The sequence below is a fragment of the Coptis chinensis genome, chromosome 4 (genome assembly GCF_015680905.1).
Source record: "Coptis chinensis isolate HL-2020 chromosome 4, ASM1568090v1, whole genome shotgun sequence".
Taxonomy (NCBI): domain Eukaryota; kingdom Viridiplantae; phylum Streptophyta; class Magnoliopsida; order Ranunculales; family Ranunculaceae; genus Coptis; species Coptis chinensis.
This window is the reverse complement of record NC_141459.1, coordinates 101423625-101438177: the sequence shown is the minus strand read 5'-3', so window position 1 is coordinate 101438177 and position 14553 is coordinate 101423625. Positions and strand designations below refer to the sequence as shown.

Here is a 14553-nt window from a genome sequence, read left to right as displayed (position 1 = left end):
TGGTGGTGGTTCATGCATCTCATCTGCATATTCTATACCAATATGTTCTATCCCATCATGAGTAATAGGATTCTCATCATGAGCTTCAAGCCCATGGTTATCTGCATTCTTAATGCCTTTTGCACGTTCCACAGTAGGAACTTCTGGTTTTGAATCAACAAGATCATTGGTAAAAGCCTGTAGCTTCTTACCCTCCTCAAAGTCTGTTATGGTTTGGTCTTCCAGGAACACAACATCTCGACTTCGGATTACCTTCTTATTAATCGGATCATAGAGTTTGTAACCAAACTTTTCATCTCCATAATCTAGAAAAATGCACTGCTTGGCTTTGTCATCAAACTTGGATCTCTCATCCTTCGAAATATGCACAAATGCCCTGCACCCAAATACCCTCAAGTATCCATAATCAATATCTCTGCCTAACCATACTTCTCTGGATAGTCACTATTCAAAGGCTTTGACGGCGATAGGTTGATAACATGCACGGTTGTACGCATTGCTTATACCCAGTAGGTTCTAGGTAGCTTAGAGTGAGACAGCATGCATCTCATCCTCTCTACAATGGTACGGTTCATTCTCTCTGCTATTATATTATGTTGTGGTGTCTTGAGAATGGTCTGCTCATGACGAATCCCATGACTCTGGCAATACTCTTCGAACGGCCCAATGTACTCACCCCTATTATCTGAGTGAATACACTTCAACAACTTCCCCATGCTGTGGAATTTCTCAAACATGCCAAGTATTTCATCCTTGATCTTCAAACTATAGGTCCATATCTTTCTTGACGCATCATTAATGAAGGTCATGAAGTATAAAGCTCCCTCATGGGACTTCACTTTTATAGGACCACATAAGTCTGTGTGCACTAGTTCAAGGACATTGTCCTTTCTGTGAGACGAGAATCTTTGGAAAGACACACTGTGTTGCTTTCCTACCAAACAGTGAGTACATGTATTTAAATGTGTACCTTTGATGTCTGGCAAGGCCTTTCGCTTAGCAAGAACTTCCATCCTTTTTATGCCCATAAAACACAGTCTCTTGTGCCACAGTTCGGAGGAAGCTTTTTCTCTGCCGCATTCACTTCTGTTTTACACAAACTAGCCTGTGTTTTATAAAGAGAGCAAGTTTTCTTCCTTCTGGTTGCTACAATGGAATCTCTACTCAGTTTTCATACCCCATTACCAAACAAGTTTACAAAGCCATCATCATCTAACTTCCCAGGCGAAATTAGGCTTAGCCGAATGTCAGGGAAATGTCTTACATCCTTGAGTGTCAAGGTATAGCTGACATTGGTTTCTACATGAACATCACCAATGCCTATAATTTTTGAGATGCCACTGTTACCCATCTTCACTTCACCATATTCACCACAACTATAGGTAGTAAAGAATTCCCTGTGCGGTGTGACGTGATAGGATGCTCCTGTATCTATCACCCACTCTGTATCTTGACATGAGGTATTAAGACAACACTCACCACAATCTAACACAATTCCCACTAGGTCGTCGACTAGTGCGATAGTATCTCTGCCTGTGTTTCCGTTTTTCTGCACCATGTCTTCATGTACACAATTATTCTTCTCATCCCTCTTCAGTGTTCTACACTCATATCTGAAGTGACCCTTGGTGGCATAATAGTAACATTGCCTCTCTGCCTTAGAAATTCTAGCTTCACCCCTAGATTTACTTCTATCACCTCTAGAACGAGATGGTTTTTTGTATCTACCTCTCCCTAGTTTCTCTGTGACAAGGATCTCTGAGCGAGAGGAGCTGCCTTTTGAACTCCTTCTAGTCTCCTCATTCAACAAAGACGTGGTAGCCATCTCCATGGTAATGATTCCATCCTTGGCTGCTCCGTGTAGAGAGACTGCTAATGTCTCCTAACTTTCGGGTAGAGAGCCTAATAGAAACAAAGCCTCAACTTCGTCTTCCAAATTAATCTTCATCAAATGCATCTGATTGATGGTATTTTGTAATTCGTTAAGATGTTCAGACATTGAAGAACCTTCTTGGTACTTCGTGTCGACAAACTTCTTAACGACCAGCACTTTGTTTCCGCCCAACTTCCTCTCATAAAGGTCTTCGAGTTTCTTCCACAAACCAAAAGTTGTAGTCTCCTGGGATACATGGTGAAAGACAATGTCATCAATCCACTGTCGAATGTACCCAATTGCTTTTCTATCAAGCTTGCTCCACTTAGCCATAGCAACCGTTTCCGGTCTTTCTCCTCCATTCTCAATGGGTTGTGCCAAGTCCTTGTAATAAAGCAAGTCTTCCATCTTGGCTTTCTAAATGGTGTAGTTCTTTCTATTTAGACTCGTCATGCGAGTGTTCATGGAATGGTCCATTTCTACAAGTTATTTAAACTCAAATCTTCTCTCAGGAATTTTATCAAACACCTTCTGACCAAGATTTGGATAACACCCTAGGCTAATCTAACCAAAGCTCTTATACCACTTGTTGGGGTTAATATCAATACCAATCGATTCCCCACTACACAGATAACTTGTATTTGAACACAATTCAACTCCAATCAATAATCTAAATATTCCCTACAACCAAACTAACATGCCCAACTCGCTAAACAACTATTAACAACAGATAATAATGTAAAGCAGTAAAAGCAAACCACAACACAAAAATATACCGTGGTTCGGCCAATGGTGCCTACTTCCATAAGAGCTAGTCCTTTATAAAATGGGAAGGAAGATTACAATCACTCCTTGCAGTCTCTTACCTTACTAGATCACTCCTCTCTCTTTACAGGGTTATATCTCTGTAAAGGTTATCTCTCAATTTTGATAGCTTTCAAGATTGGGTCTCTCTCTTTGTGTATTTTCGTGTCTCTTCTGAGTGTTAGGTTTTGCCAAAAACCCCAACAATTATTGCAAACTCGCGGTCCACAAAAATAGAATTCTCCGAAAAATAGGCATGAGCTGGGTCGCCACAGGTGTTTTATTCTCGAGAGTCTGGTCGCCGGGCTTATGCACGCAAGCATAAATCTTTTTCTCCTCATGTGAGAGATAACTCCAACACTAACAACTATAGTATGGTTAGTAATGCGCATTTGCACGTAAGCGTGTGTTATTGCTTAAATCACTGCATTCCAATCTACACATACTGCATACTAACTACTGTATGTGGTATGTCCCAGTGTACACTGTAAGGCTGGAAGCCAAACCTAAACAACTTTGAACCATCTTCTAGAGATGCTTTTAGGTTTACATATGGTGCACATTTTAGCGGTCACGTACTCAAGTTAATTTGACTTTTAGGATATTGTCGAAATGTACATCTTGAAAAAGTGGTTACAAAGGCGCCAGGGATCATTCACTGGAATTAACACATCAAAATGATTCTTCTACATAATTCTTTTGTTCGAGGATTTCATTAGTTGCATAACACCTACATAATTCTTTTGTTCGACTAACTTCTCCCAACTATGGTGGGCATTCTGTTACTGTGGAATGTACCTATAAACATTACCTAATAGGTGAGTTTTGCGTAGTAGGTAGGTTTGGCAAAAAAAAGAGCTCAGTGCGTGATATGAGCTTTGTTTCAGGCACAAATATGCTGAAAAACGCTAGATATTAGATTTGAGATATAAGTTAATCTTTATTCTCCCTGGAAAATATTGAATAGATCACAAAATCATGGCCAACGGCCATGTAAAGATAAACAAAAATTGAGTAAAAACTCACATACTTTTTCTACTAAATAAAAAACCACACTTTGCCTACTGCAACTTCACACGGAGTGCCGTAATTAAAAGTCCATCAAACATTTACCCAAGTCTGAGTGTGGTCATTAACAAAGACAACGACTTGTCCTCCCTTCGTTCTCATCTGGCAGCCATGATTCGTCAAGTTATTGATTAACAACTCCTTAGTCGATTGGTCCCTTACCATAAAGTCATTATTATGATTCTGGTAAAACCCCTTGAAGCTAATAAAGTTGGTAGCCTCAACTTTAAACCAATCCATTGTAAAACAGTCGAACTTGCAAACATCAGAAATAACTGCATCTGAATTAAGCCTTGAAAAAGAAAAAAGTTCATTCTCACATAAAGTCAAGTTGAATGTAAAACTAATCTTTCTACTATAATCCTCACTTCTCTTAAAATTGAGATCACTGTCAAAAGACATAATAGCAGTAGAATTGATCATCACATATCCAGGTACTATCTACTATGTAATCGAGATCAAGCTATTGAGTTTTCCAAATATTACTTCCACTCTTCCACGCATATAATTCTCCCATGGATGTTTGAATATCATATTTGATTAGAATCACAACATTAGGGCATTTCAAGACGGTTGAGAAGGTTCCACGGAACTAGTCAGTAACCCTCAACAGGGGTAGGTAGATTTTATCAACAGTAAAAAGGTTAAGTAAAAAACAGGTATCATTACTATAATTACGTAGCAACATCCATCCATCTTTGGAGTGAAGGCAATTGGTGTCTCTTAGCTCAGGTAGATCAATCTTGTAGGTTTTGTTAATTGACGGACGATAAATTTCAACTACAGACTTACCATTACTATTCATCACTAACCATGGGATTGGATCACTGGGCATGGGAGTGTAACCACTAACTTTGCAATAACTCTTGCAAGCTGATCTCCAACTATTGCAGACTGCTGATACACAATGGAAGCCAATGAAACCCGTCAGGTGTACTATCAACCATAGAACGTCTGGTGGAAGTTCGCACCAAAAGGAGTAGGCCGCCTGTTCATCCATTGAGTAGTACAACATTGCAAGTTCAATCCTTTTAATACAATCAAATCAACAGATGTTTATATAAATAACAATGGAATCGGTTTTGTGATGTATGAACCTAGCTAGTTGTGCGATACCAACAACATGTGAGCAAGTCTACAAATAAATCAACATATGTACTTACGAGTATCTCTCTAGGAGACGTAAAGAGTTGGAAATCTTGTAAGATTAGAACTTAGGGCATCACGAATGGATCCTTATATCTCAAAATTTTAAGGATGGCCTTATTTTGTTCCTAAAAAGTGCACGTCAAGACGGTCAAGTGAAAGAGCTAAAAAGGAAAGAAGAAAAGGTCAATATTGCCATTTCACTTTTTTTTATAATAGTAATAGCAGGGTCATATGTATATGGTCTATATATGGTTCTGAAGAAAAGAAAGCGGCTTGTTCTCTGTTTCAGACACAGACCTCTCCTGTTTTAAACTAGCGTCTCTCCTCCAGGTTAGTTTGTCGTTAATGTCTTGATTCTATTTTACATCTGTCTTTCCCCTCCAATCGAACCAGCTAGTGGGTTTTGTTTTACATCTTTCTTAGTTACCATTAAACTTAGGCTTATGTTGATTTTTCTTATTAGGACGACTCAAGTTAACTAGGTGTTACATACTTATTATATCTGCATCTGCATGTACATCCAATCATTGTTACACACCAGTATTCAAATTTCACCAGGCTCACAAAATGTAGTCTATTTTTTGTCAAGTAGCAAAATACTAATTTATGGTTTGTTGTATTTAACACTCAAACAAGTTATAATACATATAGCTTCCCTTTACATCTCAACTAAATTTACTCGAATATTTGGTTTAATTATTATAATCTGGTACAAACTTGTGGGTGGCTCATTTTGGGGTATAATTTTATGATATTTCAATGCCACTTTTGTTATTGTTTTTACTATTTATTTGTAAGCCCGCTCTTATGTATAATTTTTCTTTTGAGTTTTGACACACAAATCTCTTGACTGATTGAACTAAAATGGACAAAGAAAAACATATTTGGAATGTGCATGCAGAAGAGTTTGTACCACGTGCCAAACTAGGATATGAAGATATAATTAAGTAGAGGTCTTATGGATCCTCACTACATAGTGAGGGAAAGCTATAAGACTAAATTGAACAATTGTAATGAAATCAGGGAGTAGGCAACAGAGGATGATTTGAAGAATATTTTAGGTCTTGCCATGCAGTTTTGTGGTGTGCCAATTGTACTTCTTGCTGATGTCTATTGCAAGTAGGGCTGTCAATGGGCCGGGCTAGGCCCGAAGCCCGATTGGATCTGAACCGATAATATAAGGACTTAGACTTAAAATTAGGCCCGATAGCCTTAATGGGCCAATTCTGGACACACCTATGTCCGGTCCGTTAGTGGCCCGGCCCGACATTTTGATACTTGTAGTTGTATTTTTTATTTGTTTTTAAGCTTTAAGAGTATTAGTTTAGGTTAAACAAAGTTAGAACAAATAGAATGTGTAGTCTGTTGGATAACTTTATAGTTGCTAGACATGAGACGGAGCTTCGATTCCCATGACCAACAAAGAATTTTTAGAAATCAATTAGTATATTTCGGACATGGACTAGGCCCGATCAGTCTTGGGTCCGAAAAGAATTAGGTCGGGCCGGGTTTGGACTTTGCAAAACTGTAATCGGACCAGGCCTGGACATACCTAGGTCCGGCTCGAATCTGGCCCGTTGACAACCCTAATTGCAAGGCCTAAAATATCGAATTCGGTGAATATTTCGATATACCCAAAAACCGATATAACGGATATATTGGAAATATCGAAAATATTTATTTTTGTGACCAGTCCAAACTATCAAAAATATTGGAAATATCGGTAAAAAAAAGGATACATTCTAGTATCTGGGACATGGTGGAATTTGATATTGTACCTGGAAAGGGAAACAATAGAAGGCGGAAGGCAATCAATGTGAAGCTGATTTTCTAAACTTCAAGAGAGATTGTAAAGATTTTTGTTCTAGTTGAGTTTGAAAGCTATACATGTGAAGCTGGGTTTTCTAAACTTCAGGAGAGATTTTGTTTCTAGATATGTTTGTTGTTCTAATTTCGAGGGATTGTAAGTGTAACTAAAAAATTGTAATATCTTATATTTTCGAAGAAATGTCCGGTATTGATGCAAAATTTCCGCTATTGATAATTTGGGTTTCAAATATAAGTATATTTTCTTCTCCAAAACGTTAGGGCTTACACAAATTTGAGGCATGTTTGGTTAGGTTGATATTCCAGATATTCCAGTTCTATTGCTCTATAAATATTGACATGTTGTGTTCGATATAGTTCTTTGGCAAATGTGTTTTTCATCGTTTTGTTTGGTAATAAGTCTTTTTCTATATACTCCCTATCATCCAATTTATGTCTTTTGAAAAGTATTCAGACGTGCAAGTTCCAACATACTTCATATATTGCATTATGTTTGGAAGTCGTGTGGGAGTTTGGAAAATTAGTACTCTATTTGTATCGCCTAAATGCGGGTTATAGTAAACGTATGTAAGTTTGGTCAGTTCAACAGGGAAACATCAATGTAATAAGTAGAGACTGTTTTCCCTGGATTCTGAGAATGTAGGTGTTTATATTTTCATGGTTAAATTTTTTTGGCATATCTAGTATAATATGGCTAAACGGTCTTGTTTCATATTTCCGCCAATAATTTTTAGTAATTATTTTCGTCTCTTGTCGCCAATAATTTCCGTCTCCTTTCGCCAATAACTTCCGCCAATAATTTTCGCTAATTATATCCGTCTCTTGTCGCCAATAATTTTCGCCTCCTGTCACCGCCTACTGTCGCCTTTGACAATGAGCGAGATTACGCACGCCAATACTTGGTGACATTTTTTCTATTATTTTTTTATTTTATACCGATGTTCTACCATTCTTTTTTCTATATTAACTTATTTACTATATGGGCTTTGCCCATCTACCAAAGAGGGGGAGATGTATAGACCCCCACTTTGTGGCTCATAAAGCCCGCAAAGCCGGCCCAATATTGGGCCAAGTCCAACAGTTAAGCCTAATAATTGGTTTATTATTTAATATGTCCAGGTCGAAAAAACACAAATCTACAATAAATTAAATCTTGAATCATTCAAAAAGACAAGTCCTCCTATGACTCTACTTTTTCTAGCTACCAATTTATAGAAAAAATCATTCTCTCATAACAAGGAACTACGTTGAAACTTTATCCCTAGAGAACATATCTTGAGTACGTAGGCAGCCATTATCTTGATTTAGTTTCATCTCTCCCAACCATCAATTCTCATCTGTTTCTTTGAAAATATTTCATCAGATTGCTCTCGTTGTGTTGAAACAAATTATGGCCGAAACAGTTACTGTATAGATTGTTGTTCCAGAGCAGAGCAGTTACTATATAGATTGTTGCTTTCATTTTCACGCCTGAAAATACCAGATACAGCATCAACTTCAAACTGGCTCACTACAACAACTTTCAGCTGCAATCAGACAAATAAATGATTGTTTAGAAACTTACATAGCCTTATACAATACATCAAGAAGGAATGAACAAATACACACCTTCTCCATTGATTCACATATGATGTTGAAATGATCAAAATCTAACAGTTTGCTCAAATACGATCGGTCTTTGGGAAAAATGGCAGTGGTGGTAAGAGTTCAGCTAAGACTAGGTATCGGTTTGTCAGCAAAAAGAGAGGCATGGATGGAATTTTTTTTATCCTTGTCGAGCAAAAATTGAGGCTCAAACGATGTACTGGCAGAAGTAGAAGGACGATGTACTGCAACAATAGAGGTGAGTGGAACCGTGGCAATTTTATTAACTTCGGTCTCGGAAGTCTTCTTCCTTTTTCTTCGAGACAAGTCAGCATTGGTATAAGCTTCCTTATCTTGGGAAGGAGCTTTTGGAGTTTCACCTCCAGATTGCGGCCCTATGCTAACCCGGAAACCTTGAAGATTGGAGTTTTTCCTGAATCTGGTAGACACATATGTGTACAACAAGGAGTGCTGATCAAATACATCTTGCAGAATAGCATAATTATAAAAATCAGGAATCTCTTGCTTAATTAATTTTGGGGAAAAGATCTTCAGTCATGACGAGACCATTATTTACATAATCAAAATAACATTGGGAAACTTTACGAGGGAGTTCTAAAGAAAAAGACTTGTGAAACGCACTAGCAGAATAAGGTTGTAGGAAACCTTGAGATGTCTGGGAGGGTTTTGGGTCTCGGTCTCAGTTTTGATCCATTTTGAGTACACCACTCTTGAGGACATACAGAGGTGCGAGATAGTTTGTTGCATCGTGTAAAGTAACAATCAAAGTTGGGTTTCCATAGATATCAGCACCGGTTTTTGTATCTACTTCTTCTTTGGAACCTTTCAAGAGCTCCAAAACTCTAGCCGAATTTCCCTTACTTTTTTAGGTGGCAGGTCTTAACACTGAGAACAACAAAACAAATGAAGTGATCAAATAAGGAGTCGAGAGGGCATGTCGAAGAATTAGGATTTTATCAAGATATTTGTAAAAGCTAACATAGCTCCAAAATTGAAAACATGATGCACCAAGGGAGGAACAATTTCGGTTTCAACCAATTCACATTGACCAGAGACGATGACGGGATAGAGAGGCCATTGTCTATCACTATCTCGGTTTACTCTTATGATACCTTTAATATCGGTCTTGTTCTGTTTTTTGGGATAATAGTAGCCAGTATATTTTTCTGGACCACTCATTTGCTTAAAGGTTTCTTCAACAAAAGTATAATGGTTAAGGATGTCGGTTAACCTAATTTGTTTAGACTCCTGCATTTTAGGTGCTAGATGGGCATTGTAAAAATTGCAAATATACATCAACCTCCAAAAATTGCACATGCCTTGGCTAGGAGAGATGTTCAGATGGTTCAGAATTTTGCGGTCAAGAGCAGTAAAAGGAAGTCGTAAACCTGCCGATATTTGACCAACAGTTGTGATGATTGCTTGAGGATTACCACTTTGGCATTTGGTCCCTTTCCTCGCTCCAGCAAAGTGTCGAAGATGGACATTGTCGGGTATCAAATACGCAGCTCGAACCAATTCTTTTTGGGAAATAAGAGTTTCAACCACGACTCGATATGCTGGTATCTTCAGTGATGTCACATTCTAACTCAGATGTCACCGTTTCAAAAGGATGGCAAAGCAAACCATCAGCTACGTAAGTATATTCCCAGGCTTGTTCATTTTGAACACATCTATCAGATGTCGAGGCCGAGGTAGAGGTACTGATTCTTACTTCAGATTCGGTTTCTTCACTAGACATTTCATTATGACTAGAAAAAATGAATTTAGAATTAAAACTATATCCCCTATCGGTACTACTATCACTATATTAAGTACAATCATATATTATATTATTTACAATACACGTATCAAAATTCCGAAGTGGCGGTGATGGAGTTCTAAGTGGTGGAATGCGACGTCTAGTCATGAGACCTTGGTTTCGAAGCTAGAAATGCATAGATGTAATTTGTCTAAAATTACCAAAAAAATTTCTTCTAGCCATAACTGAAACAAAGTAAAATCATATTTCAATAACCCTAAAAGCTATCACAGTATCAGGAAACATAGAAATTTGATTCAAAACACTAACCCTAACATCAGCAATTTTAAATCAAAAGAAGAACAAGCATGGTACGTCCAATAAAGAAAGATAATTACATTGCATAAAATAAGGTTTTAAATTTACCATCCTGTATTGAAGTTTGCTAGATAATGGTTGAGAGAAGATTCGAGTTTGGAAACCAAGTGTCTGCTCTTTGCATTTTCTGTTCTTTGGAAATTAAACGTGAGGAGAGAGAAAAGGATGGCAAAGGTTTTTATACTTGTGTTTTGGGCCAAACTGTTGGGCTCTAAGCAACAACCATTTCTCGAAAAATTCAAATTTTAACTTATGTTGAAATTTGAACATTCTGAGAGGGGCGATGTTGTGGGCAAAATTTGTAGCTGATATTTTAGCCCTAATGATTCTTTAAATATCGAGATATCGATGTAAAGGTCGATATCTCTCTGTAGTTGAATATTTGCAGGTATGAGCGGGAAGAAGTGGAGAATAAGAGAATGGACACATCTTCAAGAGATGCTCTTAGGTTTACATATGGTGCACATTTTAGCGGTCACGTGCTCAAGTTAATTTGACTTTTGTGATATTGTCGAAATGTACATCTTGAAAAAGTGGTTACAAAGGCGCCAGGGATCATTCACTGGAATTAACACATCAAAACGATTCTTCTACATAATTCTTTTGTTCGAGGTTTCAATAGTTGCGTAACACCTACATAATTCTTTTGTTCGAGGATTTCATTAGTTGTGTAACACCAACAGGTGACTAACTTCTCCCAACTATGGTGGGCATTCTGTTACTGTGGAATGTACCTATAAACATTACCCAATAGGTGAGTTTTGCGTAGTAGGCAGACTTGGCAAAAAAGAAAGCTCAGTGCGTGATATGGGCTTTGTTTCAGGCACAAATATGTTGAAAAACGCTAGATATTAGATTTGATATATAAGTTAATCTTTATTCTTCCCGGAAAATATTGAATATATCATAAAATCATGGCCAATGGCCATGTAAAGATAAACAAAAATTGAGTAAAAACTCACATACTTTTTCTACTAAATAAAAAACCACACTTTGCCTACTGCAACTTCACACGGAGTGCTGTAATTAAAAGTCCATCAAACATTTACCCAAGTCTGAGTGTGGTCATTAACAAAGACAACGACTTGTCCGCCCTTTGTTCTCATCTAGCAGCCATGATTCGTCAAGTTATTGATTAACAACTCCTTAATCGATTGGTCCCTTACCATAAAGCCATTATTATGATTATGATAAAACCCCTTGAAGTTAATAAAGTTGGTAGCCTCAACTTTAAACCAATCCATTGTAAAACACTCGAACTTGCAAACATCAGAAATAACTGCATCTGAATTAAGCCTTGAAAAAGCAAAAAGTTCATTCTCACATAAGGTCAGGTTGAATGTAAAACTAATCTTTCTACTATAATCCTCACTTCTCTTAAAATTGAGATCACTGTCAAAAGACATAATAGCAGTAGAATTGATCATCACATATCCAGGTACTATCTCCTATGTAATCGAGATCAAGCTGATGAGTTTTCCAAATATTACTTCCACTCTTCCACACATATAATTCTCCCGTGGCTGTTTGAATATCATATTTGATTAGAATCACAACATTAGGGCATTTCAAGATGGTTGAGAAGGTTCCACGGAACCAGTCAGTAACCCTCAACAGGGGTAGGTAGATTTTATCAACAGTAAAAAGGTTAAGTAAAAAATAGGTATCATTACTATAATTACGTAGCAACATCCATCCATCTTTGGAGTGAAGGCAATTGGTGTCTCTTAGCTCAGGTAGATCAATCTTGTAGGTTTTGTTAATTGACGGACGATAAATTTCAACTACAGACTTACCATTACTATTCGTCACAAACCATGGGATTGGATCACTAGGCATGGGAGGGTAACCACTAACTTTGCAATAACTCTTGCAAACTGATCTCCAACTGTTGCAGACTGCTGATACACAATGGAAGCCAATGAAACCCGTCAGGTTTATGATCAACCATAGAACGTCTGGTGGAAGTTCGCACCAAAAGGAGTAGGCCGCCTGTTCATCCATTGAGTAGTACAATTTTGCAAGTTCAATCCTTTTATTACAATCAAATCAACATATGTTTATATAAATAACAATGGAATCGGTTTCGTGACGTATGAACCTAGCTAGTTGTGCGATACCAACAACATGTGCGCAAGTCTACAAATAAATCAACGTATGTACTTACGAATATCTCTCTAGACTCTAGGAGACGTAAAGAGTTGGAAATCATGTAAGATTAGAACTTAGGGCATCACGAATGGATCCCTTATATCTTGAAATTTTAAGGATGGCCTTATTTTGTTCCTAATGAGTGCACGTCAAGACGGTTAAGTGAAAGAGCTAAAAAGGAAAGAAGAAAAGGTCAACATTGCCATTTCACTTGTTTTTTTTTTATAATAGTAATAGCAGGGTCATATGCATGTATATGGTCTATATATGGTTCTGAAGAAAAGAAAGTGGTTTGTTCTCTGTTTCGCACACAGACCTCTCCTGTTTAGACTAGCGTCTCTCCTCCAGGTTAGTTTGTCGTTAATGTCTTGATTCTATTTTACATCTGTCTTTCCCCTCCAATCGAACCAGCTAGCGGATTTTGTTTTACATCTTTCTTAGTTATCATTAAACTTAGGCTTATGTTGATTTTTCTTATTAGGACGACTCAAGTTAACTAGGTGCTACATACTTATTACATCTGCATCTGCATGTACATCCAATCATTGTTACACACCAGTATTCAAATTTCACCAGGCTCACAAAATGTAGTCTATTTTTTGTCAAGGAACAAAATACTAATTTGTGGTTTGTTGTATTTAATACTCAAACAAGTTATGATACATATAGCTTCCCTTTACATCTCAACTAAATTTACTCGAATATTTGGTTTAATTATTATAATCTGGTACAAACTTGTGGGTGGTTCATTTTGGGGTATAATTTTATTATATTTCAATGCCACTTTTGTTATTGTTTTTACTACTTATTTGTAAGCCCGATCTTATGTATAATTTTTCCTTTGAGTTTTGACACACAGATCTCTTGACTGATTGAACTAAAATGGACAAAGAAAAACATATTTGGAATGTGAATGCAGAAGAGTTTGTACCACGTGCCAAACTAGGATACGAGGATGTAAGTAGAGGTCTTATGGATCCTCACTACATAGTGAGGGAAAGCTATAACACTAAATTGAACAATTGTAATGAAATCAGGGAGTGGGCAACCGAGGATGATTTGAAGAATATTTTAGGTCTTGCCATGCAGTTTCGCGGTGTGCCAATTGTGCTTCTTGCTGATATCTATTGTGGAACTCATTTCAATGTGCCACAGTCTGTTCACCAACTGAAGAAATTTGAGGTATGGAGAGTTGTTCAGTTAATTATTATTTTTTTTTTTGAAATATTTTATCCTCTAAGTTGAAAAATATATATATATATATATATATATATATATATATATATATATATATATATATATACATTCATTATACATTCATCATTCATTGTAAAAAGGTTGTTCAAATGGTGTAATATAATACACTGTAATACACCTCCAATTATAATGGTGTTATTTGATAATTGGCTATGATATCCGAAAATAAAAACTAAGTCCCAACCATGCAAGTTCAAGTCCAAGTCCCGCAAGCCCCAAACCCTAATCATAGACCATAGAATATTTAATATATTCTTATGTCTATTTTGTTGGGGAGGGTTTGAACTTTGAACCCTCCACATCCAACTTGGATTCCAAAATGTATACCACTAGACCAACTTCTTAAAATTGTTCACATACATCATCTTTTTTATATATAGGACTACTTTCTATTCTCACTTAGATTTTCCAACAATAATATTTATGTAAAATTGACTTATCCATTTTATATTATTTTATATGAAGGTATCCGAGATATTTGGAGGCAGCCAGGGATACATGCAGACGTACATAAATGGATTCCAAAGAAATTAAAAATCAATGGTGAATACAGTGGATTGCTATGGGGTACTTTAAAGCAGGTTGTGTTTGTTTCGTCAACAAAATTAAGATGCATATATATATATATATATATATATAAAGTAGATCTGTTTTGTTTGCGTAAGTATTAAACAGATCTACTTTATATATATATATAAAG

At 36.8% G+C, this 14553-nt stretch overlaps 1 protein-coding gene across 1 annotated transcript; it reads right to left on the bottom strand.

The window, feature by feature from the left end:
• Positions 1–11840: 11840 nt before the first annotated feature.
• On the bottom strand, positions 11841–12449 carry LOC147506325 (F-box protein At4g12382-like). The gene has a single exon (XM_086605742.1). The coding sequence runs from the start codon at positions 12447–12449 to the stop codon at positions 11841–11843; it is 609 nt and encodes a 202-aa protein (XP_086461868.1).
• Positions 12450–14553: the final 2104 nt, after the last annotated feature.

Excerpts from the sequence above, each read along its gene's own strand:
- LOC147506325 (XM_086605742.1), bottom strand. The coding sequence starts at position 12,449 with ATGGATGAACAGGCGGCCTACTCCTTTTGGTGCGAACTTCCACCAGAC.